Raw genomic sequence first — 27,821 nt, 5'->3', positions numbered from 1 at the left:
CTAGTGCAAAGGTGATTGAGTTCTGACATCTCTTGAGAATTATTTACTTCCCTTTTAAAATGTTTTCCCCCTTTGAGCCCACACAGTTAGTAGATCAGTCTCTGTATACAGTATTCTGTCATTTTGATTGATTGGTCTTAGGTCCGAAGCAGGACAGTTAAAAGTCTCTAATATAAATTCAGTTTGTCATAGTATTGAAGGCAGCCAGATGTAGACAGGATGTTTTGGTTCCTTACCGTCTCTGTCTACATTGTGTCAAACTATAATTATAGATTTTAAGAGGTGTTTCGTAATTACTTTTTCTATCATCTAATTCTCGAGTAAAAAGTACAGTTTTATTTATTAGATTATCTTGTTCTTATTTTAAAATGTTTACTGTAGTGTAGGCTTTGCAAAAGTTATGTTAATTTTACCATTACCTAACATGTGGTATATTTGGACATTTGAATTATCTTTTAAACCTTAGTCCACTTACTCACTTTTTTATTTTTAGCTTTCAACTCAGATCTCATCTGCTGGTGAAGACTCGGGGATGCAGCTGAAAGCTCTGGAAAAAGCAAATAAGTGGACCTTGAGTTAAGATTGTTTCATCAAGCTACTATTTCCAAGGTCAGGGAGGTCAAGAATTCTCGAGCTCAGATTTTCCAAACATATTTTTAAAAAGTCACTTCTTGTTCCTATCGCTAAGCGTCAGTAAACGTTTGACATCAGTTTAGAGATCCTCATAGAGAGACGGGATGACGTTCAACACGTTGGTGGTCAACCTAATAAGAGAAGTCACTTCCTGCTTACTGGTAAACTCCCCTGGACTGAAAGGGTTTGTTTTACGTTTCAATATTTAGGAGTGATTTGAGTTGTGGATGTTGTTGCCTTAAAGGTGGAAAAGATGAAGCAGATCAGTAGGTAACAACAGCCAATGTCAGCTCAGTGTTTCTGTGCGGCGTCACATTGCTAATTCAGATGCTTTCTGCCAAGAGTCCAACTAGATTTGAGTCAAGTGGAAGCTTGAAATTTCTCCTAAGTGTGAATGTCCCTCTATCTAGCCTTGTGACAGGATGGGTTTGGGAGGGGTTTCCCTGCCTCACACCCAAAGCATGTTGGGATAGGTTGCATCCCACCATGACCATAAATAGAAATAGATGGTTATTTGTCATGGCAGACATATTAGTATGGAATATGGCCTGTTTTACATTTAAATTACATTTTGATTTAAATGTTTTCTGATATGAAAATACGTCACTGAATGACACTAAACCTGCATAAGTGAGTGTATCTCATCTAGTGGAGATATTAGTATGGGGCTTTGAGTAAACTCTCTGTTCCATCCACAGGACCATGAGAGAGGGGACACTGTGGAAGTGTTGGTCGCTATCTGTCAGGCATGCCAGAGATGGAAGCCACTCTTAGATAGCTGGACCACTCACTCTCACTGAGAGCACTTTGATTTCCCTGCCAGGCTCTTGGGCTCTCCCGGCCTATCGCCTGCTCCGTGGTGTCATGAGTGGCCAGCACTCAGCAGCTCTAGCTAGGGAGCAGAGTGTACAGACAGTCCTGGAGGGAGCAAGAGGGGCCAGAGCTCTCTGTCAGCAGGGGAGGGGAAGCAGGAGGCAGCACTGTGGAGAGGGACGACTGGGGTTTGGGAGAGAGAGACAGGTGGTACAGTGTTGGCAGGTGTGTGTGTGTGTGTGTGTGTGTGTCAGTGTGAGTTTCCTTTGTTTGACCTTTATTCTGACTGACAGGCAGTGATGGGTTGATTAACAACCATCAAACAAACGCAGTGCACACACATCTGGTGCTTGATGCAGCGACGCTTCAGTGAACTGGACCTGCTGCTTTGAAGAAAGGTGTCGGAGTTCTTCCTTAAGATGTTTAAATGGAATGAATATGCTTGTTATTTTGATGTTAACATGCTTCTTTAGGAGATTTATAACTTTGTGGAGGTTTTGAATTAGCCAGTCAATTATAAAGTAGTAAATCTACAGAGGCTTCATCATCTGCACCGAAAACCTTTGATGGAAAACTCACACAAGCGTCTGAAGTCTTTTTAGTTTCCCTTTTGGAGAACATCTGTCCCAACTGTGCAGGGGAAACTTAAACAAACGTTACACATGAATCCACAATTCCACACAAGAAATATTGCTAATGAAGGTATTGTTGATAACCAGACAGATAATCAGATGATATTAAATCATTAAGCATGTAAACAATCAATACAAAGATGCAAAGGCCATTGTAACCATAATATCAACAGAAAGCAGACAATCAGCATCACATGCCTTTATTGCTCGAAGGCTCTGCTTATGCAAACTTATAATAACCTATTTGTGCTTTTTAACCCAATATTGTTTACTAAACACGAAGCAGTGGAGTCTGTATTTAAATACAATTTATTATCCTTTTTACATGTATTGCAGTGAGATGTAACTGACAGTGATGTTTTTGTACAGCCACACACACAAAGAATATAGTACATGTATGCAGAGACTACACAATATGCTAGGCACTAGGTATGCACAATAAATGTGTTTCGGGGATGTGACAGCTGTAGAGTGGCTCAATAAAAGAAAATCAGGTCCCTGACAGAGAAACGCTTGAACTGCACTGCTAGTGTCTGATTTCACAGACGGGGACTGCAGGAAATCTGCTGTTTGATTCAATGGAAATGTATGGTTAATGGTGAAGGTATCAGTGAACATTATCCGGCCTACATTCGTCCGGAGTGTTTAGTTTTGTGTTATTGAATATCACTAAAAGATCTGGGATCTGAGAAAGAAAGAAAGAAGGAAAGAAAGAAAGAAAGAAAGACAGAAAGACAGAAAGACAGAAGACAGAAAGACAGAAAGACAGAAAGACAGAAAGACAGAAAGACAGAAAGACAGAAAGACAGAAAGAAAGACAGAAAGACAGAAAGACAGAAAGAAAGAAAGACAGAAAGACAGAAAGAAAGAAAGAAAGAAAGAAAGAAAGAAAGAAAGAAAGAAAGAAAGACAGAAAGAAATAATAACAGAAAGAAATCACTAAAAGGTCTGGGATCTGAGAAAGAAAGAAAGAAAGACAGAAAGAAAGAAAGAAAGAAAGAAAGACAGAAAGACAGAAAGAAAGAAAGAAAGACAGAAAGACAGAAAGACAGAAAGAAAGAAAGAAGACAGAAGACAGAAAGAACAGAAAAGAAAGAAAGAAGAAAGAAATAAAGACATAAAGACAGAAAGAAAGAAAGAATACAGAAAGAAAAGACAGAAAGAAGAAATAAAGAAAGAAAGAAGAAAGACAGAAAGACGAAGAAGAAAGAATAACAGAAAGAAGAAAGAAAGAAAGAAGGAAAGAAATAAAAAAAGACGAAGAAGAAATAAATAAAGAAAGAAAAAAAGAAAGAATGACAGAAAGAAGACAGAAAGAAAGAAAGAAAGAAAGAAAGACAGACAGAAAGAATAACAGAAAGAAGAAAGAAAGAAAGAATAAATAAATAAATAAAGAAAAAAATAAAATTACATAAAATACAGAATAAAGAAATAAATAAAAAAAAAATAAATAAATACATAAATAAATATAACATAAATAATCACTAAAATTTCTTTATCTTATAAATAAAGAAACAAAAACATAAATAAATAATATAATAAAGAAAAAAATAAAAAAAAAAAATAATAAATAATCAATAATAAATAAATAAAAATAAAAAAAGAAGAATGACATAAATAAGAAAGAAAAAGAAAAAATAAATAAAGAAATAAATAAATAAATAAAGAAATAAATAAATAAAGAAATAAATAAATAATAAAGAAATAAATAAAATAAAGAATAAATAAATAAATAATAAATAAAAATAAGAAATAAATAAATAAATAAATAAATAATAAAGAATAAACATAAATAAAATAAAATAATAAACATAAAAAATATAACATAAATAAATAATAAATAATAAATAAAAAAAAAATAATTACATAAAAATAAAGAAATAAATAATACAGAAATAAAAGAAATAAAGAAAGAAGAAAGAAATATAACAGAAAGAAATAAAGAATAAAGAAATAATACATAAATAAATAAAGAAAGAAAGAAAAAATAAATAATAAAATAAATAAATAAAAAAGAAAGAATTACAGAAATAATAAAAATAAAATTACAAAAGAAAGAAAGAAATAAAAAATAATAAATAAGAAAAATAAATAAAAAAATAAAAATGACATAAAAAGAAATAAATAAAAAAAAAGAAATAAATAAAGAAAGAAATACAAAAGAAAGAATAACAAAGAAAGAAAGAAAGAAAGAAAATAAAGAAAGAATAAAGAATAACATAAAAATAAAAATAATAAAAAAATAAAGCAAAAAAAAAAAAGAAAGAAAAGAATGACAGAAATACAAAAGAAACAAATAGAAGAAAAGAAACAGCAAAGAAAGAATAACAGAAAGAAAGAAAAAAGAAAGAAAAAAAAAAAAAAAAAAACTCAGCAACAAATACAAAAGAAAGAAAGAGAAGAAGAAGAAGATAAGAAGAAAGAAGAAAGAAAGGAAGAAGAAGAAAGAAAGAAAGTTAAGTCATCAAAAAGTTGGGATGTAAAGGAAATAAGAAATAAATCCTGCGTGATTGTATTGTGTCCTAGTTGATACAGAAACACTATAAAATGTGCGTTATAGACTCTTCAGTATTGGCAGTATTGGCCAATAAGAGAGAAATCCTCTGAACTCATCAGCGTGAATGTGTTTGTGTGACAATACAGACCACAAAGAATTACATCATCGCTCACTCCAAATGAACAGCCCTTACAGGTGAACATTTTAAACGCTCTGACTCTCCATGCTTTACCGTCATTACTGAACCCAAAGACACATTGGAGTGGGAAATGATAGTGTTAACTCTGGAGAAGCTGTCGCATTGAAGACAGGAAAAAGGAGAATCCATGAAGAAAGTCTTTAGGAAAAGAAGGATTTTGAGAGCGTGTGTGTGCGTGTGTGTGCGTGTGTGTGTGCGGTACAGACACCATACTTCCTAAAGCCTCCAAGGTGTACTGAAAAAGTTGCTTTGTTGTAACACTAAATATGTTTGTAAAGTTGCAAAAAAGAGGGAAAAGTACATTTACAGAGTTCTGGGCAACATGCTAATTAGATGTCAGAGGTGATGGCGTAGAAGCAAAAATAATCAAACAGTAGCATTGGTTAAAGGACGGGGATTTGCAAATGGACTGTGGAGTGAGATTAGAAAAATAAATAAACAAATAAAACATACGCCATAGAAGAAACCATGCGGACCTCACAGCAACTGGCACAGGATCATACAAACTGTGGGTGGTAGTGATCGACTGTAGTAAAAGAAGCCATACATCTTCTGTGATGTTTCTTTAATTCTTTAATTATATCTTCAAGTAATATGGGTCCATACCAGATGATAATACGCATTGTGTCAAAGACTAAAAAGATATTTAATTTTCAAACATTTTTCAGTATTTCTAGTTACAGTAAACTAGGCTAAAGGAATAAATAGTCTGGTTTACATGATGATGTTTACACATAGAAATACCAACCATGTCATGTTATTGTCACAGTGCAGATTTAAATCTGAATATCTGTTCAAGTTGCTCCAAAAACGAATTCTCAGTAAAGTTGGAAATAATTGGAAATAATCCAAAAGGTGAAATATTGCATTTGCATCAACATCTAAAGGACACAACAGAACTTATCTGACCACTTACTCTTTTTCAAACAGTTATTGCTGTCGATCTGACGAATGAGTTTAGTGTAGAGTTATCTAATTAGAACGTTTAGTTAGTGAGAATGATTCAGTCTGTGACACGTCGTTCATCGCTCAACAATTAGAAACATTTGCATACAAAAAACAAAACTTTGGTTTCACTCATTCTCCAGCTTTATCTAAAAGTGTAGTGGGTAGTTTGGGATCATTAGAGTTACTTATATCTTATACCTTTCACCTGTCTTCCTCTCCTGTGTCCTTTCTAATGAGGTAAAACATGTCTATAAACTTGTTTTGTCACTAAAAACATTTCCTGTCCTCAGACACAATATGAACTTCATTAAAACACTATTCTCATAACAAGCCTCGAAAATAATAATCATTTTTCAAGGCATCCAAATAGGTTCCAAAGGGCATAATTTAAGCATAAAACAAAAACAAAACAGACTTCATGTATAAAAATACTTACAAACCTTCAACTTTGTCTCACTTGGAACTCTCAAGGTGGATCAACGCAGGAACTGAAACTAAGCAAAATGAAAATGCAAAACGATCGTAGAGGAGGAACTTATCATTGGCACTGAAATATTAAATCCAATGGAAGGAGAATAATAACAGTCCCAAACAGACTGGAGGATTTCCAATTTCCAGTGTCATTACCCAGTAATGGTTCAGGCATTAATGAGATGTGGTGAATAGAGTTCAGGAGAAAATGTTCCCTTTTTTAATGCTTCAGGACACAATTCAGCGGCATCTGAAGAACTCTTATTGAGGCATTAATGACAGAGGCACACTGCAATACACATCCTGCAAATGATCTGCGCTGTCCTTGGCTGATGATCAGAAGTGTAGCGTTTACAGTAAGGTTGAGCTTTGCAGGAGTTTCATTATCTGTATGAATTGACTTTGGCATAGTGACACGTTGCCCAAACTGGTGCTGCAAGAACTGTGAGATACAGGGCTATAAAAGAATGGATTTGATTATGTGAGTTTGAATGAATTTACATTTTGAGTCGTATAAAATTCTTGTAATAAATAATAAATAATTAACTGGCAGTGAATTATAATTTCTAAAATACAGTAGAATACGTGTACAAAGTGTTGGATGTTACTACTCACATGACTACCGTCTTTAAACTCGTTACTTTAGATATCAAATCTGCCGTTAAGAAAGTGTCTTTTAGTCAGGTATGTTTTATTGAAACTTAACTCATGAATCTTAAAGCTGCATTAATCAATTTCTAGCCACTTGGGGGAACATAAACGGCAAAGCTGACAGCCATAACATATTATTACTTTATTAAGTAGTTCCAGAAGACACAAGCAACATTATAATACCACTGGATTCGTCTTTCTGGTCACCTATTTCCATAGATTTACTCACCTTCTAGATCTGGTTTAGTCGACTGACTCCTGCGAGATATATCTGGCTCTTTAGCCTGCAGGTCACACATAATGGGTTTAAGGGGGTGTTTCTGCTGCCTTGTGAAACAAGGTTGATGAGTGAATAAGACTGAACTGTACAGAAGATCTGTGGGACTTAAAGTTAAAAAGCTCCATAGAGATGCAGAGCTGAGTGGGTTCATCACTACTAAGCAACTCCCTTCACATTACCCTTAGTTATTTGATTCACTGCTAATACAAGAAAATATTGACTGATGCAGCTTTAAATTAAACAAACATGGAGATATTTCCGGTAGAAATCGATGGCTTGGCTAGAACTAGACAATTTGTTCCACAGCTGCAATTTTAGTATGAAGGATATTCATTTTCTGTGACCTGAACATCCTGGTGGGTCGATCAGAGGCATGGAGACTTACACAAGAGGCCAATAGATTCAGACAGTTTGATTTATAAATATACTCAATAGTCATATCAATAGTCTGGGGGAAAATATGGCTTAAAATATTGTAATAAAAGTCATTATTGAATGTTATCAATTTTGTGCTCACAAATTTAGTCTATAGTCTTAAGAAACATAAGAAAAACATCATTTTAATGTTCAAACTTTGTAGGACTTTTTACAAAAAACACAATTATTATGCTTTTGTGAGAAAATCATCTTTTACTGGCAGCCTACTGACAAAATACGGTAGATACAGTAGTCAAACCCATTAAAATGCAAACTTCTGATATCTGAAGCAGGTCCCTGATTTTCTTTTAGTCCCATCCGACCACAAGTCAAAGTTAAATGAGGTGAATGAGAGGATAGTGAAGCCGATATACCCATATGTTGTTGACTATGTTGTAAAATACAGTAAATAAAGGAGTTGGAGATGGGAAAATGCTACTTCACCACTATTGTGCAACTACTAAGTCTGTGAGTAGAAACATCTCAATGTTGCAGATTCAAAAGTCACGATACAGACTTTATGTTTGAACAGTCTTCTTTCAGATTCTCCCTGCTGCCACTCGCTCAACATTCATACATTCGGATAGTCAAACTGGAGAGGAAAGAGAAGAGGAACTGTAGGAGAAAGAGCAGAACCCCCCCGGGTTCCTGCAGTCAAGCCCCTCATTAGAGTCACTCCCCCAGAAGAGTTTAATTAAGATCACAAGTTTGAGGATAGCCTGGATCTGACATTGATGTGGTCTGTCTCAGGAAGGCTCACTATAGGGTCCTTCTTGGGTAGTCCCGAGTCCCCCATACCTGTGCCCGCACCCCCTACAGCCAGCCCTACACCCGCCCCAAAACTCTGCAAAGACCCAGGGAAGGCCCCCACAGACATCTGGTGGGGCAGTACCAACCTATGTGGTATAGCGCTCCGGGCACCTGTGTGACCTGATGGGATCTGAGGGGGTCCAATGGAAGAGGAGGAGACTCGTGTAGACTGGGGGGGACTAGGGGCAACTGGTTGCGCCCCCTCATGAGGCAATGAGGGCTGAGAGGCTGACAGTGCCCTGGCGTCTTGGTTTAAACTGCCCATTTGCAAGGAATGATTACTCTTATGTGTGCTGGGCTGGTGTGCAGGGCTGGCTAAGTGCTGCTGGGCTAGAGAAAGCTGGGAGCCTGAGGTGGGACCAGCCAGAGCGCTGGATCCAAACTGGAATGATCGTCGTCCAAGTGCCAGCGGGCTCTGGACAGAGGGGCTGGTGAGGGCGGGAGCAAAGGCACCAGAAGCAATGAACTGAGACTGCAGTGGAGAGGCTGAAACAGGGCTGGACACACTTTCCAACACCTGGAATCGTCTCACCATCCTGGGCGACTGCAGGCTCCCCGCTCCCATCGAGTTACCTTGCATGGGGGCACAAAAGTTCATGGCCACGGCCTGCTGCAGAGTGGCAATTGCTGAATTCTGAGGATGGGTGGAGGAACCTGGAGAATTAAAGATTCCACCTTGTAGAGGAGGTGTCATGGACATGGCCCGCGGACGTGGCACATCAACCTGTTGAACCATCTCCCGATCATATTTAACTATCTCCTGGATCATCTCGTTCTCGCGGTTGTTGAAAACACCTGAGTTCAGATCGTGCTGAACTTTGTGCATCAGGATTGAGTTTTTCTTGCCTGCAATGAAAAGGAGACAGAAAGTAGAATTGTTGCTGAAGTAAATGCTATTTGATAAAAGAAAAACAGCGCTGGTTGTACAGGAAAGGTTTGATCCCTCATCTTACCTTCTCTTATTCTCAGTCAGTTTTTAAGTAGACACAAACATATCATCTTCACCATTTACCTTTATTCTATTCCTGGCCTTGGCGGATATAGTGGCCTATTTATATAACTATCTGTCATTTCCTCCATGCACAACATCCACCACTGACAAACACACACAACACAGACAGAGAAATAAATAAAGAGCATGTTTTATTTTTGCACTGATTCCCTGTGTTGGGGATATGGGGAAAGTGTTTTTGCCAGCTACAGTTTTTGAGGTGACAATGTGAGAGAGAGACTGTCTGTTGCAAAAGTATTTGTTTATTTGTATATATAGTTTTTCTCCAGTTTTGGAACATGTGTGGAAAACTAATTTTTCTTCAAGAATTCAAGGTAGCACTGTGTGAGTCATTTTGGGTTGGATGTATTCCTTTAGCAGTAGCGTGCACTTTCTGTAGTTGACGAAACAAACCGAGGCATGAGATTTATCAGATAACCAGCATCACGGGGCCTCCCACTTCCTGTTCTGAGGGGGAAAGGATCAGCACGTTGCCTATGTGTATGAGAATCCCCAAATGGACTGTTCTCCACAGATTTGAAGAATGGGCAAGGAAGGGAGGACAAACCCAAACTGCAATGCAATATAACAATAGGATATGAAGGCCACACCACCTTCACAACTCACATGTGATCTTAACAACTCTTTCACAGCAGGATCTCACATTGTTCATCACAGAACTGTGTTGGTGAAAGAAAGAAGTGTGTGCGTCAACAAATGGTGAGGATCAAACCCCCTGGGTTCTCACCACTATCAGGTAAGTGAGATGAGTGTGTCAGAGACAGCTGTGTCTGAAACCTGCTGAGAGTTGAATTAACAAGTTAGTCCTCTCTGTCCAGGAAGTGTGATGGGGGTAGTAAACAGAGACATCTCTCTTCTGGATGAAAAGAGACAATGAGCCTATTTGGGGAACAATTGAACCAGGCTGAGGTTCAGATGAAATAGGAGAAGAAAAGATTTGTCCTTGAAGGATGCTGTAATGTGTTTGGAAACAACCCTTTTCCTCCCATGTTTACTGGACTTTCTGCAGAACGGATGGGGTTGGACCTCTGGCTTTACTCAGGCTTGCACCCACTCATGGGATGCTTAAATATCTGGAGCAGTAAGCCAATGATAATGATGATGATGATGCTAAAGCCAAGTGCTTCTGGGGATGAAGGTTGGGATCAAAGATAAGATTTCAGCTGGCCTTCTTAGATGAACCCAGATGATCCACCATGTGCTGTGCATTGGGGTCAAAGAGGGACTCACATTAGATTGGCATGTAGGCAACTTGAGAAGCGCCTATAGCTCTCTTCTGCACTACTAGCTAGGTTCTCCGATGCAGCAGGGCGTCTATAGAACTGGCAAGAAAGCTAGGTTGTTAATCATCACAACAGCCTGAGTGTTACCCATTTAACAAAGAGATCAAAAAGGCTGGTGATGAACTTGTTCCTCTCTATCACAGTCAGCTGCCAGGCCAGAAGGAGAAGGACAGGAGGAGACAGATCCAGACTGTGGTGACTCCTGTGCCCTCCTCGCATGTGGCATGGGTTCCATCTGTGGACGAGAAACACACACAGGTGGCAGTCGATGCTTGGTGACGAGGTCCGCTTTCAGGTTTTCGAGGGAGGAGGCAGAAGAATCCCCATTTTCTGTGCTGCAGCCTGGAAAAGCCCGGGTGTAATGTTGAAAGAGTTCTTCTTCAAGGAGCACTACAAAGTCTTCATAGTAGATATGGAGCGTGTTGTTCTAGAAACAGCAAACGTTGGCAGCACCAAACCAGTATCTATCTTGGGGAGTCATGGATGGCAAGAAGATGCTATAGGCTTAGAATAATAACTCTCTGATGCCGCTTGAGGTTGAGCTGACGAGGAAACAGGGCAAGCACCCACCTAATGGGGAGGTAGGCACACAATCTGTCTCAGTGGACAAGGGATTAGCTCCTCTCTATGTAGGAATGGCTCAAAGGTCATAGATTGTTTTTATGAAAAGGGATACATGTCTGTTGGAGTAAGCCTGGTTCCACCAAAAATGTAAATAGTTATTGTCTGTCAGGTTGAACTGATCCCAAATAAGCACTCCTGGTCACAGATGCTCAACAAAAATAATCTTAAACGTGATGACATTTACAGATTTGAGTTTGATTGGTTATTGGATTGCATTGTAATTTTAAAATGAGGACATTATGGAGATGCATCAACAATCCTTCTTTACACTTGAAAGGAACAACGCCTTTGTCTTTCACGTTTGAACATGGCTTCTGATAGCCCTATGTGTGTTTTGTCCAGATGCTTTTTCTGACTAACACTAAGCCAAACAGACGAACACATTATTAGTGATTAATATTCATCATGTGCACATAGAGCCCAATGGGAATATTTGGTCGGTGGTTAGGTCATGAAGCAAACATGTCAGTCTCCTCCCAAATATGTGAGCTGGCTGACTGGAGGCTGCTCCTGTGTGGAATCTGGCTGCTATGGCAACAGCTGGCAGGTGGCGGACGAGGGCTTTTATAAATATGTGAAGTGTGGTCATGTGACAGGGGGATTTGATATCAGCAGCATGGCTGACATTGGGGGGGCATGATTGGGAGGGGAAAGTTGTTTGCATTGTGAAGAAAAATAACATGTATGTGTTTATTTGGTAACAAAGGCTCCCAAGCATAGATATAGAAACGTAGACAGCTGCTGCTGTATGGTTCCTCTATGTGTCTGTGAGTCCGCCATGTTGGTGTGGTCAATATCCACTTCTCTACAAAATCGACTGTAACTCGCTTAATTCTGAACTGCCGATCTAATCAGTTTTATGCCAAAACATGAAGCTGAATATTCTGAATATCTACAACTTCCTCTGGGACATGCAGGCTGCGATCTATGAAGAGATCTTGACCGCACCAATATGGCAGACGCACAGACGCATAGTTCATCTCTCAATACGGATCTTAACCTCTCCAATATGGCGGACAGGCAGAGGCTCCCAAGGCTTCGTTCAAAATGTGTATGTGTGTGTGTTTTTGCACTCAATGTTCAGACAGTCACTGCTGAGCGATCACTTTGAACAAATCAGTGAATTCATCTAAAAAGAGTAGAGAGGTTTAAAATAGTGAACTTGCTCAGCGGTCTCTGTCTTAGTATTCATGTGTCACATACGGTATGTAAAATATCTGTTAGCAAAATGGCAGATATCCACAGGAGGCATTCCATCGCTATCAGATTTACACTCAAGAAACTGCATAATAAACGATTCACAGCGATGAATACATTTTCCCCATTGACTCCTTTCCTCCACCGCACACATCGTCCCAGTTAGGATCATTCATACAGCGCAGCGCGGCAGGCAGATAGTGCAGCGCTTTGACAGAGACATCAAGTTAATGAATGAATACATTTCCTTTATGCTTCATTTCATCTTATGAATGAATCATATGCTTATGAAGACACCATAACCTGTGGCTTTTATCAGGGAGGCTTAATGCTCATTATCCGTGAATAAATCTCCCAAAATACATTTCATTAATGAGGTCTGGATGGAAAGATGAAGTTGTTACTTTTTTGATCGAGATCTAAGAATAATAATGTCACATAGTGTGCACCTTCTGCCCAAATTAAAAACATAAAAACAGGATCAAACTAAACCAAATGCAATCTTTGGGATAGCAATAGGCAACACTGTCATGCTATATGGTAATTAATTGTTCAAATGTTTTACTTTACTTCTGCAGTTTACCTAATCCAAGTGGCATTCTTACCTATCCTGTCCAACCTGTCAATGGCAACCGTCTCAAAGGCCCTCCTCATCATGGGATACTCCTCCAGCACCTCATTGAAATTGTCCACAGAGAGAGAGTACAGGCGGCAGTAGGTGTCCGCTCGCACACTGGCCGTCCGTCTGCCACGGGTCAGCAGACAGATCTCTGGCGAGGTGAAAGAGAGAGCAGACAAGAGGTCAACAAACTGACAGATGTCAGGGTGTCGGACGGTGACAGAGAAAAGAACAGAGATACTCTAAATCAGGAGAAATGTGTTGAGCAGTCTGAAACTGACATCCCAAAGCTCTAGGCTTTGAGTAAACATGTGATCAGATTGAAATTGGTAAATGAATGCAGAGGGTTTGTGTGGGTTTGTGTAGCCAGTATGACCTACTGACAGTAAAAACTGAGTTATTCCTCAAGCATTGGCACGGCCCTGACAGCTGTGTGAAGGAAGCACACTCTATATTTGGAGACGTGCAGCTAAGCTTCATTACATTCAGTTGTTCCCCTTGTTGCTCCCACTGTTGTCTTGACAACCATATGCCCTCCTTTTCCCTCCCCTGAAAGGTCGACCTCCTCTGATTCTCTGTGGGGAAAAGGCAGAAAAATAACGAAACACGAGGAGACTCCATTAGGGAGATGCATAGAGGCACTATAGTGGAATGCACTGTGGCGGTCTGTTCATGACGGTGGTGCGTGCAGCTGCAAACGGGACGCTGCACAACGCAAACAAACCAGGAAGGCCTCAAGAAAAAGTGCAGGACACACAAACCTACGCATGTCATTAGAAAGCATACAAATATTACAAGCACTTACTCTGCATGTTACAGTGCAATGCACAGCTTAACACTTAATGTGGTTACCAGGCTGGAAAACTTGGCATCAACTAGTTTGACCTTGAGTGTGACCATGTGTTCTGCCTATCTAATAAAGGATTTATAGTTCCTCTGCAGATTAATGATTAATAGCATACGCAGATAGTCACTCTACCTCTTACTGTACGTTATGCTCCTCATGGTCGGCTGCTGTAATGGAAGGAAAAGCTGCAGGATGTACAGTATGACGCGCTTTAAACAGAACTTTGTCGTCATACTATCGTCTCTGTCTATTGATGAACAATTGGTGATTGTGAATATACAGCGTAGTCAAATTAGCCAAATGTCAGTGGAAAGATATACTTTAGCAGCAGGTTTCTGTTTTTTTTCTTTCTTACACAAGTTTGTCCAGTCATGTTTGAGAAATTAAGGTTTTGAGCATTAAAGGCTTCATTTTTAGAATCTACAAGAAGCCCCAGACGTCCTTTCATAAATTGACATTTGGGATCTTCCTGCTTATACATAACACAACCATTTACATATGGCTAGAATAATTAGTGGGACGTGCTAGGGGAGCATAATACTCAAATGAAAAATTGAAAAAGCTGTTCAAACCACTGGGTAACTCGTAGCTTGTGGGTAGGGCAACGATCATGATGATGAAAAATATAGAGAAATGTTGGTTCCTTCGGCCTGGTATGGTTTCCTTTTCTCATTAGTAGAAAATATAATGTCTTTTACAGTTTGCATACCTTCTGTTCACATGCAAACTCCCTGTTTCTGGTACCCATTTAATCATATCCTTTCAATTATTCTCATCTTCTGGATTCTGAACATGTGCGTTAGTTCATAGAAAAATCACTTAACTACATAAGCCGCTCATTCTGTACTATTATCAACATGAATGATTTTACTTACAAGAAGCATAAGTGACTATGGGGCGATATATTGTGAAAGTCTCACCAGCATTAACACACACATGTGCAGACTAATAGTCAGGCAGTCGATATGTAACTGTACAAACACAATTCTTTAATGGACATGTCCTGGTGCATTGTTCTGCTTTTACATCCACAGCAAAACAAAGCTCTGTCTTTTTGGAAATGTATTAATATAATAATGGAGCCAATACAGCAAAATGTTGTCAACGAGAAATGTGTAGACAAAATGTAGTACAGGTGATAGTACATACACATTCACTACATTCTAAATGAATGAATAGGAGCAAAGTTACATGTTTGGTCCGACATCACGATCTACTTACTGCTCCTTACTAATTGAGAGATTTCACCACAAACACACACTGCTGCGGTCAAACCATGTTGTCCCTCCAAAGCAAGCCCACTGCTAGTTTTGTGAAGGGAGACCTGTGATTTCCTCCCTGGTGGCAGGGACGGCTCTGAACAGCTGATGTGTTGTGCTAATTAGCAGTTATGCGCATGTGTGTGTGTGCCATGTAGACAATGCCACTCCAACAGCGCCCCGGGCAGCTGGCGCATCAACATTACTGGCAGTGAACTCTGGTCACTGGATTTTTTTTAATTAAATGCAGCACAAACCATCAACCCACGGGGACTTAAAATCAAGTTGTGTGGAAGTGTGTTTGTGTGCACCTGTGTGGGTTTAGGGGTGGCGATAGCTACACAAACACCACATGTTTCTGAACAGCGGAACAACAGCCGGGGAAAGTGGGACAGAAGTGGCTGTGAGGCAATAATGAGTTGCTCTTTAACTGCTTGTTGATACGAGTCTTATTTATATAGTAAACTTGAAGGGGATATGTGTAATTTGAAAGGCCTAAAATTAACATACAGTTCTTAAATCTTAATATAATATAGAAAAGAAAACAATATCATTATGAAGAACAGAAACATCTATATCTTTATAAATTCGACCACTTACTGTAACTCTGCCATTACTGACATTTTGAAGAGACAGAATATATGCTTTGTTGGGCATATCCCCATGTGTGTTACATCACTAGAAGGCCCTTATGTGCTCTTCACAGTGCATTAGGAATCAAATAAACTGTATGCATGGTGGTTCAAAGGCCTCAGTGTAATGTCCTCAACAGAGGACAAATATGAAAAGAAAATGGGTCTTATGTCTTATTAGTCAGCAGCAGCTGCTCGAGTTCTCACTAAGACCCAGAGAGTGGACACATCGCTCCAGCTCTGAGGTCTTTAAACTGACTTCCTGTCTGTCAAATAACTGACTTCAAAATACTACTGCTGGTTTATAAAGCACTGAATGGTTTACAGGCAAAATACATTTCTGATCTTTTGCTTCATTACGAAGCATCCAGAGCTCTCAGGCCGTCAGGGACGGGTCTGCTTTCTGTCCCCGGAGCCAAAACTAAACATGGAGAAGCAGCGCTCAGTTTTTATGCTCCATATATCTGCAACAAGCTCCCAGACAACTGCAGGTCTGCTGCAACGCTCACTGCTTTAAATCAAGACTGAAGAAATAATAGAAAATAATAGAATAGAGTAGATTGTGTAACATAAATATTCCATTCTACTACGTTCTGATAGAATATAATAAGATATAATAATAGGATTGATCAGAGCAGAGAATAATAGAACGAAGCAAAACAAACAGAATGGAAAGTAATAGAATAGTAGAATTTAAAAACAGAATAAAATAGAGCAGATGATCGTCAGGTGACCAAGACAGAGACATACCTCCAAAGTAGGAGCCGTCCATCAGCTTCATGCCGATGCTTCCCTTGGTCAGGACGCTGACCACCCCGTGCTGGATGAAGTACATCTTCTTGCCGATGGTGCCCTCTCTGATGATGTAGTCGACAGGCTGGAAGACTTCAAATCTCAGTTTGGTCAGCATGGCTGTCACAAAGTTGGGATCAGCATTGGCAAACAGAGGCATGGAGGCCACCAGCTTACGGCAGTTGAAGTTGACGATTTCCTACATTTGATGAGGAAACAGCGGCGGATCATAATGTTGCGTTGGATGTCGTAAGACAAGTGGGCATTATATACGTAAGTCTCAATTTGTAGCTCATGCGACAGCTAAAAAAGTTACACAGCATGAATCACAACATCAGAAGGAACAGTCCGTTGTGTTTCTTTTAAAACCTAGATATGTTCGCTGGTAAGCACTTCATTGAATACTGAGCAAGAAAGTAAATTAAGAAAAAAGTAAATCACTAAAGAGAAGGCTGGAAACAACTGTGTTGAGGAGAAGAGACGATAGCTGAGCATTAAAATGAATTTATTCCAGTCACTCAGATTTGAGAAGTGTTTGAGGGTGAATCAGAACATTATAGAGGATACTTGGATGTTTTCATACCTGGCGCAGAGGCTCATTAAGCTCCTCCAGGATGCTCTCTTCGTCGAACATCTTGCCCTGGTATCTGTGCTCGTAGTAGTCGTGGATTTTCTGTCGGAAGTCGGCGGGTAGTTTGTGGAACGACATGTACTGCTCCACTTGTTTGTACTGGAGGATGGAGAGAGGCGTGACACACAGTGGTGAGGAGAAATCAGGATTCAGCAACTGGATTGTTATTTGTGGAGCAACACTTTCCCTCAGTCTGTCTCATCAGATGTAACGTTCACGTGTGCAGTTACTGACATGTCCTGTTACCAATTCATCCTTCGTAGCTATGGGAGGAAAACCGTGATGAAGCTGTTAAGGAAACATGACAGCTCTGTAAATCCCTGAAGGATTCATCACCCTCTACTGTGTTTGGAGAAGAACGACGCTACTATTGTACATCTGAACCACACATCTCTCTCTCTGTACTTCTGTGTACCAAAGGCTTTATTTTGAAGCGACACATGTACAGAAAATATTATCAGGCTTTCCACAGGGAAAATATAATCTGTTATTGTTCTGTGTTTTCATGAGTAAAATATATGAAAATGATTCCATGATCTGTGAAGTCTAGAAAATAAAGACACAGGTAAATAATTAAATGGAACCAGTGGGCATTTGCGTACTCGGGTTACTATTCTGAGAAAGGAAGATGTCTGTTATTTATGTTGGAATTGATAAATATGTAACTACGTGGCGAGAGAAAAAAAGGCTGGCTGCAGCACATGGTGTGTGTGTGCTCACCCCGTGATTCACACCATCACATATCCGCCACCGTTATGTTTATCTGCCTCAAATGCAACCTGAATGTCCATTTCTCTCAACCCATTATGATGCTCCATAACACCTTTCATGTCTGGATTCCCTGTGAAAATAGCAGCCGGCAGCTGGATCTCCTGTATAGCTTTTGCTGTGAGGTGGAATTGCATGGCCCTGTGTGAATTGGGGAAGAAATCTTATTATTCACATTCATTGTACACAAATGGCTTTTGTTTTGTTTTATTTATACGAGGAAGATGGGGCACAGGAGGCCGGTTTCACACATTCCTGTGTAAATAAAAAAGATACTTATGCTAGACACAAAACAGCCACATCCGACAAGATAACCTCTGAAACTAGTGCTGTTCACTTCCTGTTATATCAGCAGCAGAACGGCAACAATATTCAGAAAGATGCAACAACAGTTACACAAAAACAAAGCCAATATCTCATTGTGCAGGAAAGAAACATAGAAGCAGGAACAATATAAACGAATCAGCTTTTCAAGGAGCCAAAGCTGTTTTAAAACAGCGATCAATACTGTGCAATAGATCCATGCGGCCCTGTTGTTGGAGCGACTTGAAAATGTTAGCGACTTTAAATTGTTTAAAGTGCTACGTAAGGTCTGCTTATTTGTTTGTGTGTGTGTGTTAAGCAGCGTGAGTCATCCCTCTGCAGTAGTAGATTTCAAGCAGATGGTTCAAGGTAGAACCTCCCCTGTTCAACGCCGCACCGAAAGATACAAGATGCAGATCAACTCTTATATACGGAGCTCAAATGTTATGGCGAGTTAAGCATCGCTCAAACAGCCATACAGTGCCACTCACTGTCAGGGAAAGAGACATTGATTGCACCCTGTCAAGCAAAGCTGTTGTTGTTTACAGCTCACCTGTGGTTTTGCAACGTCTATATTAATCAGCAGAGTTATAATTTGTTCACCTCCACCCTTTGAAGTTATAGCTGTCAGTTTTCATTGGTTTAACCTCAGCTGAAGATGAACATGTTAGAAATAAAATGTATATGACAGAATAAAACTACCAGTTGTATAAAATCAAAAATCAAAGGGACAATTTGGAGATTTTCACACAACACGCTCAGTTTAGTCGACATTTTAAAGGGGTGACACGGAGGTACTGCAGGGGGGTGGCGACATTTTTTGTAGATAAAGCAAAAAAAACAATTATAATTATTTTTTTTATAAATCTTCTTTTTTTTTTTTTTTTTGCACATTCACATCCTCCCCACCCCCCGTCGCACAGAGCTCCATCAGCACCCCCCTCGCACAGAACTCCGACAGCATCCCCCCCTTCGTTTGAAACAGGGGGTCCCTGCTCCATGCTACACCAGGGTGGGGGTCCTTGGCCTGAAAAACATTGAAGACCCCTGATCTAGAGTGCCGATACCTTCCTGCCTGCGAGTCTTGACCAGACGGTCACGATTAAAGGACACAACACATATGGAGGATCAGCGGGGGCGCTCACTATGACCTTGCTTGTATCAACCAATGACACACACACATAGGATAGGATGGATCCCTGTACAGGAGATTACATTGTGTCACACTGTAAGGTGACATATGGGTTAGAGAAGAAAATGAAGGCTTGACCTTGGTGGCTTTAGTGGCACGGCAAATCACAATATCCTTTAAATAGGACGTACTGTCCGTCATGGGAGGACAGCTTTCGTTGTGTTTCCCTACTCTAGGATATTCTATGCATAACATAAAGCAGTGAGTGTTTTTTTACGAAAGAGAAAACTTGCCTTTGTGTAAGAATTGCACCGTTGATGGAAGAGAGTGAGATATTTCCTTATTTTCAGGAAAACTTAATTTCTATTTTGACTGCTTTAAATCCACTTTATCTCCTATAATCCTTATATATATATATATATATATATATATATATATATATATATATATATATATATATATATATATATCTGATAAATAAAAATATACACATGCATACAGTACAGCGTGACCTTATACATGGAACAATGAAAGTCCGAGTGGATCACTTACTTTAATGAACCACATTATGAAATCACATCTGCAAAAACAATTAAATGCATCCTTATGTAAACCAATTTTAATCTCATCTCAGCTTAATTAATTGCCTCGGGCTATGGTTCATTTAGCAGGAACAGTGATGGCAGCACAGAAGGAAAACCTTACAAGGTGTCACCCTCAGCCATCTTTTCAGATTTCTAACACGTGTTTGAAGTAAACTGATAATTTACAATTGTTAAGAAAAATGTGTTATGGACATAAAATTCCCCAAAATGTACATATGCCTAACTAACTAAGTAAAACAAAAAGAAGACTCAAGCAATTTCACTTAAACTCGACAAATTCCTTCCCATTTGCCGTGTGTCAGTGACAATAAAGATGCAGCCGACGTCCAGAGTTTCCAGCTCATTCAATCAAGCTAAAGGATAAACTAGGAGGCTCCTATTAAGTGTTTCCTGCCTGAGGATTCAGTGTGAGGCAGTGTTGATTAAACTGAAATGACATCTCTCTCTCTCCCTCTCTCGTTACGTTGTTGGAGGAGCTGAGTTTTATTGACTTTCTACATTTTCTCAGCATTAGACTTAGATTAGTGACTGTGTCACTCAAACTCAGTGGAATGGGAGTGAGACACAAATGGCCGAATGTTTCCAAAAAAGGAAATCTGCTCAATTCTTAGCTACAACATTTGGAGCAAGGCACAGTTAACAAACACACACTTAAAGGGCCTACGAAATGATAAACATGAATTTCTACTGATGATAGTAAATGCTATGTGTGGTGTAAAATGATGTGTTATTTATGACACAATCATCGCAGTATTTAATAAATCATGATTTAGTATGTCGACCACTGATGTTTACATTGCCGCTACCGGAAATACCCGACGCCGTGTTCTGACGTCACAAGTAGAACACAGTCCACCGATTGAATACACAGACAACACAACAGAAGCGGCAGAAGCGGCAGACGTGGCGATGTCGGACTCTGGCTCGGATATTTCGACAGAATCGAGTGACAGTGAGTCGTCAATAGACTCGTTGCACCTTCAAGAAGAGGACTTTATTGAAGAGGATGCCGGTGTCGTGGATTTAGATCATGCGGGCGAGTTTAACGTGGTGGAAACAGAGCAGCTCGAGACACAGTGTTCAAGATGGAGACACAGACGGGAGCGAACATGTGGATGATGGTGACGGTGATCCTGGATTTGGCAGAGATCCTCTGCAGCAACAGAACACAGACAGGTATATACATTTGACTATAGTTGATAGAACTTATCAATATATAGTAAATACATCATAATAAAACGTAACATTATCCTCGATCGTAAATAGATCGCAAGCTATCGATAGCTTGCTAGCGAGTCGATAGCTTGGTTTCCTTGAATTATTATGAACCCGACTAGTTGTCTGCAAATTGCTCGATGGCTAAATATTAAATTCTTTCTCTACTTGGACACATCGACGTCTGTAAAGCTTGATAACTTCATTCTTTCTCGAAGTTTCTGCGGTTGAGGTTCTATCGTTGTGTCCGATGTCAAACGTCATTTATCTCTTCATCTTCGTCATCTCTTACGAGGTTGTATATAAAGCATTAGCTATTAGCTAATAAACAGACCGGAGGACAGCGCTGGTTTATAAAGTATAGTCTGTCTACTGACCGTCTCACCTATAGTGCTTACGAGCCTGTTGACAAACTCAGGCATATACATAGTATGAAATTAAGATGACATTAATATTGGCCTTTTTTCTGGATATTGCACATTGTGTACATGTCCTTACCACTCTTCTTTTGTACATTTAGGTGTACATGTGGAAACTGTACAATTATGGAAGCAATTGAAGAACTGCTGCCAAGAAAAGGATGTCATGGAGGAACTCAATGAATATGAGGGACATGGTGCAAACATAACCTGCATAACAGATCACCCGGGAGTGTCTTGATGTTTGGGTGTTGCAGACAGCCTACCAAAGGTATTCGACGAGGGACAGACAACAAGCAGGTGATCAGCCACTGTAATGAGGAAGTTACTTGTGTGCACAAATGTGTAGAGCTCAGAAACTTTGATGTATTTATGGGGAGTCGAATGGTCACTCTGGCACAGTCACAGAATAAATAGATAAATAAGGTTGAAGTGATTACCATTGACATGTATTATCTTGTATGTTACAGAATGTATCACTATGTGGCATACCGCCGGTGAGATTCTGTCAGGGAATACTTGGTAAGAACAACAGACTGCCATCATGTGCCATTCAAAAGATCTGTGCTTCGTTTCCATCTGACAACTACACGTCGTTCAAGTATCAGCACTTTATTAGAGTCAATAACAAAACACAATGTCAGTTCAGTGATTGAATCTGCTTCTATACAGCACAACAGCATCCCTCTGGTTTGGTTCTTCCACCGACTGCTGAGTGGAGCTGGGACTTCCAAAGGTTCCTCATCAACATTGTCTTGGCACAAAGCAGTAGAGTCTCGGTCAAGAGTTCAAGTAACATACTCTGCAAAAAACATGTTTTATAATCAAGCATTATATATAATATGTATGTATGTATTATGTATTATGTATGTATGTATGTATATATATATATATATATATATATATATATATATATATATATATATATATATATATTATGATGCTGACCTTTGGAACAACCAACTTGGACTTGGACAGCATGGACTTGTGGTGTGTCTGTGGAGGGGGATCCGTCTGCACAGCAATTTCTTTCTGACATGTCTGAAATGTACAAAACACAACTTTACTAATAAATCTTTCAAACCAGCTTGACATTGTATTGCATGTTTATACATGTCTGCGTAAAGAAAATATCTAATAACATAATAAAAGATGTGGTTGAATTGATTGAGAGAGCAATGATATCAAATTAAAGAAATATATGAATTATGTACATGCATGTGGTGATTGTATGTTTACCACGTCATGTGCAGGTCTACTGGTACTACAACTGTAACGTACAGATGACGTACAGTCTGTATACTTACTGGTGTACACACAGCTTCCTCCCCAGTGTGGATGTCCAATAGATGGTCGCTGATCATACAGGTATCCTCAGTTCTGTCAGTGGCTTCATTCACCAATGTTTCAATACCTCTGTAATAATAGGGTGATAGTTAAAAGTTAAAGAGACTCACGCTTTTACTCAAACTACAGAATAAAATGGGGAAGCCTGTTATAAACATTGAATCTATACTTAATTAAGCTAATGAAGTGTAATTAGCTAAAGTTATTAATACTACAAACAATAACACACACATATCGGCTAGGGCCTGGGGTAAACTCGTTACATACAGTAGGCCTAGACCGATTATGGCTTTATGCTTGTAATAATAAATACAGTAAACAAGTAGCACGGCTTACCTTTGCTCTCTCCTTTTTGGCGAATGCATTTCGTCGTCTCTCTGGTGGAGGACTCTGCACCGGCGGACATGTTTGAGTCGGTGCTGCTGTGCTGGCTTGTGCTGGCTGGGGTCTCGGCAGTATTGTAGGCACAGCATCTGCGTTCAGTTTGAAATTCTCATTTCCTTGGCGAGCGTAGTTTGTTCGAAACACGATCTCTCAAAGTGCTGCCCACAAATCGTCGGTTTCATCGACGCACTTTTCTTAATAAACGAGACATTTTATCATCTTTTGGCCACAGAAAGCTAGATTTGGAGACGGCCCCACATCCCCATACAACACGTCGCTTCACAATTATCCTTGGCGATCCGATTGTTGTCCGTTCTTTCTCGTAATAATTGACAGCAGTCTTTGCTGGACGCTTCAACGCAGACGAACACTGTGTTCTACTTGTGACGTCATCGCCCGAACATTGCCGAAGTGGATGCTCTCGGCGCAGCGATCGATTGTTGTTAGCGGAAGTCATTTTTATGCTGTTATGATTCAACTTCAAAAATATTCTCCAATTCCACTTATTTTATTTTAAAGTCTCAACACAAGAACATACATACATGTCTGACACAGATAATATCCTACTGTGTTAATAATGCAGTATCCATTTTATAAAATTAAACTTTGTGGCCGGGGAATGCAGATAAGAGGGGACTTAGATCCTACTGCAGTACTTGTATACGACTAGCAAATGCATTACATTTCTGAAATCTAATCTCTTCGCTCCAAGCCTGGACTTAGTTAAGGGGCAGCACCGAGGTTTTTTTATGGGACATAAAGCCCCTAGTTGGTGGCTTGCGAGCATGACACATGGCTGTCACTGGAAGCTGCCACAGAGGAAAGGGAGAAATTGGCCTTCCCATTAATGGGCCATGTCACTGAGCGTCAGGGCTCAGGATGTGACAAGTCCTATATGTGTGTGTGTGTGTGTGTGTGTGTGTGTGTGTGTGTGTGTGTGTGTGTGTGTGTGTGTGTGTGTGCTCCTAATTCAGTGAGCTAAAGGATACTGCTGAAGTCAACTGAGGTTTTATACATGCAGAACATCACACACTTACACACATATGCACTTGCTCACTAAATTACCAATGTGTGTGTTGATGATGGCATGGAGGGACAGAAAAAGATATGTCAGAATATATATACATGTGTATATATTTAATATTGCATGACTACAACAGAAAGTTTGCAACGTTCATCTAACTTTAAAGGAAGGAATCTCTGTCTGTATGCGGGTATGTCCTTCTCACATCTCGAGAAAAGTTCATCCGTTCGACTTCACACTTGGCGGGTGTATTGCTCAAGGCCCAAGGAAGTAAAGCATCCAATGTTCTGCACTTTAGCCAGATAGTGGCGCTACTACAATTAACTATAGGTTTTGGCCTGTAACTTTTGAACCATAAGTCTCAGAATTGTTTGTATTTATGTCCTAGATTCTGTTGGTCCAGACGAATCTATCGACCATTTGCGTTTAGATTGATTTTCCACTATTTTGAATTGAGTCGAAATCAGTTATTTGTTACTTCTCTGCATCTCTGGACTATTTAAGAGAACACGGCAACGTTGAGTGTGAAACTACATTCTTTTTTTCTGATTTATACTTTATGAAGTTTTCACAGTTTTAACAAAATACAGATAAACGTGAATAATAAATATCACGTAACTCTTTACAGATGACCAAAAAATGAATAAATAGCACTAAAAAATGCGCACAGGTCTTTGGTAATGTCAGAATGCCAGGTTTTTAGGTAAAATATGCAAGTATCTATCCAAAGATCTTTGAATATTAAAACGCAGCCTCATGGCCTGTTCCATATACCCCAGCAATATATCAAGAATATCAGAATTTTGAGGGATATTTCTGATTGAGCCAAAGACTCGTGCTTGTAACTGCTAGTGGTAAGTCAGGCAGTTAGTAGACAAGCAATTCAACAGGGGGGAGGAGAGCCTATCATGGAGGACCCTCTCTGGGGGTAATACCCACTGTGAAACTACATTCTGGACCCTGGAGATAGTGGCTATCCAAAAATAAATCTTACCTCAAGGTCCACTAACTAGCTATTTATAGAGCTTCCAATTGTATCTGACGATGAGAGATGTGGTTGAAAGGTCCAGAAAAAGCAAGTAAGTGTACCTTGAATTGAATTAGATGTTTTAAGTGTCAGAGACCCAGGTAGGTCAGGCCTTAGTCGTTGTCCAGGGGATGAAGTGAGCTGTTCCTCACTGTTTTATGTGTCATGGCCCAGTGCTCCTCACCGGAGGCCTCAGGGGTCACATCTCCCTCCTCTCACTACAATTCGGACACGCGGCTCTATCGCTCTTGAAGAGGAGGAAGTGATGGGGGAGGAAGAGCGGGAGTGCAGTTACATAATGGCTAATGCCCTCTGTCCTTGTGCGATGTGCACTGGCAGATGGTGTATTGCCCAACAGTCAAGGACGAATGGACATATGAAACACGGGAGAAACACGGGATGAGGGCAGCAGCCACCTCAACGTGAAGGAGGAGATGACAAGGGAACGCTGAGCCGCTGTCATTGCAGCATGTTTACTGCAGTAATACGGTTTGTGGAGAAACACATCTACAACTTTAGTAATTAGTGTGCTTAAGTAATTAGAAAAAAATTGAAATGATTATTTGATTTAAAAAATATACATAATTATAATTATATTTACAATAAATACACTAAATAAATAATTAGCTAAAAGTGATGGATAACATATGATAAATGATAATAAGTTAAAAGTAATAAAGGAAATAATTAAATAATTAACTAAAAGTAATGGATAAAACATTAAAGGCCCTGTCACACATATCCGTATGACAGAAACGTATGCCGGCGCATACAAAGTCCAAATACGTCCAACTTTTCATCGGCTCGGATCGGAAAAGTGAACATATACAGATACGCATGTCTAACGTGTTGATATCGCATCACTTCCTAATACAAAATGTATCAGACGAATGCATAAGATATACAAAAATATGGCGTATACAAAATATCGGCAACACGCTGGTGTACGTAGATATAAGGTATAAGTAGTATTCATTAAGAGCAGGCGGTGTTACGCTGGGGTGCGTTGTTGAACGCTGATGTTTTGAGCATGTTCAAAATGACCAGACGTACCCGACGTGTGCTTCATAAGATGCCGATGTTATGTGACGTTAGACATACGTGAATACAGAATACGTACATACCTACGTGACTACGTTAGAGGAACGTTAGATAAAGGCTACGTCAGTTGACGGTGAACCCTACAGCCAGTTTATTGATAACGAGTGGATAACCTATTCCTACCCGATGTTAAGATGATGCCTGACGACGGAGTAACTTATTAAACGTGTTTCTACAGTACAGCTAGCGTTCAGCATGTTATATTAGCCGTTGGCCAGACGCTCTGATACGTTTAAATAAGTAAGTGATAAGCTATCAATGTTTGACATACGTATAATAATTAGTTATGTATTCGTTATGTATGCGTCAGCTACAGCGCCTTGAGATTGCTTTTAGCTTTGAAAGGCGCTTTATAAATACAATTTATTATTATTATTATTATTATTATTATTATTATTATTATTAGCTACAACACCGCTGTGGAAAAGTTCGACGTATTTGGACTCTGACACATTTTTAGCTAATTTTCATATACGCCGGCATGTTTCTGCCGTACAGAACTGTGTGACAGGGCCTTTAAATAATTATCTAAAAGTAATGAATAAACAAATTAAATAATTTGTTAAAAGTAATAGATAAACAGATTAAATAATTAACTAAAATTAATGGATAAAATATTTAAATAATTAGCTAAAAGTATTGAATAAACAAATGAAATATTTAGCTAATAGTAATGGATAAACAGTTTAAATAATTAACTAAAGGGAAAGAATGAACAGTTTAAATAATTAACTAAAGGTAATGGATAAACAAATGAAATAATTAGTTAAAACGAATCGATAAAAAACCTCTGCCGGTCCAAGCGGTTGCATTATGAAGACAATGGAATAAATGTTCAAACGGCTTTCCATATAAAAATTGAGGATTGAAGGGAAAACGCATTACAGTCTTTCTCATTAACATCCCCTCTCTCATCGCACACTTTCTGTGTGTGTCTCTATTTATATTACTGTTTTTAGACCTGCTAAACACACCACTAACCAAACAACATAGGCCGTCGTGAAGCAGAAACATCACCAGCGTGCTTTGTCTAACTGATGAGCCCACAGTAAACAACCCACCTCTCTCTTTGGTCAGTGGGGTCTTTGTATACAGACCGGAGACAATGCTTAGTGCTGGAGCTATTATGACATTTCTGTCTCAACGCTGAGCGTGATGCTAACTGTTTACTCTGTGTTATGTCAATACAAGTCCATGTTGTCGCTATCATTTACATTATCTTAGACAAAGAATCTGTTTCGTCAGAGAG

The 27,821-nt window shown here is 39.3% G+C and overlaps 2 protein-coding genes across 2 annotated transcripts in view; one reads left to right on the top strand and one right to left on the bottom strand.

Annotated features, from left to right (window-relative positions):
* Positions 1-1,709, top strand: part of polrmt (polymerase (RNA) mitochondrial (DNA directed)) — a 50,673-nt gene extending 48,964 nt beyond the window's left edge. Inside the window, exon 22 of the transcript XR_003832189.1 lies at positions 1,672-1,709. The gene's annotated coding sequence lies outside the window, so the exon portion shown is untranslated. The remainder of the gene's footprint in view (positions 1-1,671) is intronic.
* Positions 1,710-5,130: 3,421 nt separating this feature from the next.
* Positions 5,131-27,821, bottom strand: part of hcn2b (hyperpolarization activated cyclic nucleotide-gated potassium channel 2b) — a 40,025-nt gene continuing 17,334 nt past the window's right edge. The window contains exons 5-8 of the mRNA XM_029430361.1: positions 17,200-17,346; positions 16,575-16,815; positions 13,073-13,237; positions 5,131-9,197 (exon numbers count right to left, since the gene is read on the bottom strand). Coding sequence (XP_029286221.1) covers positions 8,242-9,197; positions 13,073-13,237; positions 16,575-16,815; positions 17,200-17,346 — 1,509 coding nt within the window. The 3' untranslated portion in view covers positions 5,131-8,241. The remainder of the gene's footprint in view (positions 9,198-13,072; positions 13,238-16,574; positions 16,816-17,199; positions 17,347-27,821) is intronic.

The sequence above is a fragment of the Cottoperca gobio genome, chromosome 4 (assembly GCF_900634415.1).
Source record: "Cottoperca gobio chromosome 4, fCotGob3.1, whole genome shotgun sequence".
In the NCBI taxonomy this organism is placed as follows: Eukaryota; Metazoa; Chordata; class Actinopteri; order Perciformes; family Bovichtidae; genus Cottoperca; species Cottoperca gobio.
The sequence above is the reverse complement of the archived record's forward strand: the minus strand, read 5'-3'. Positions and strand labels throughout refer to the sequence as shown.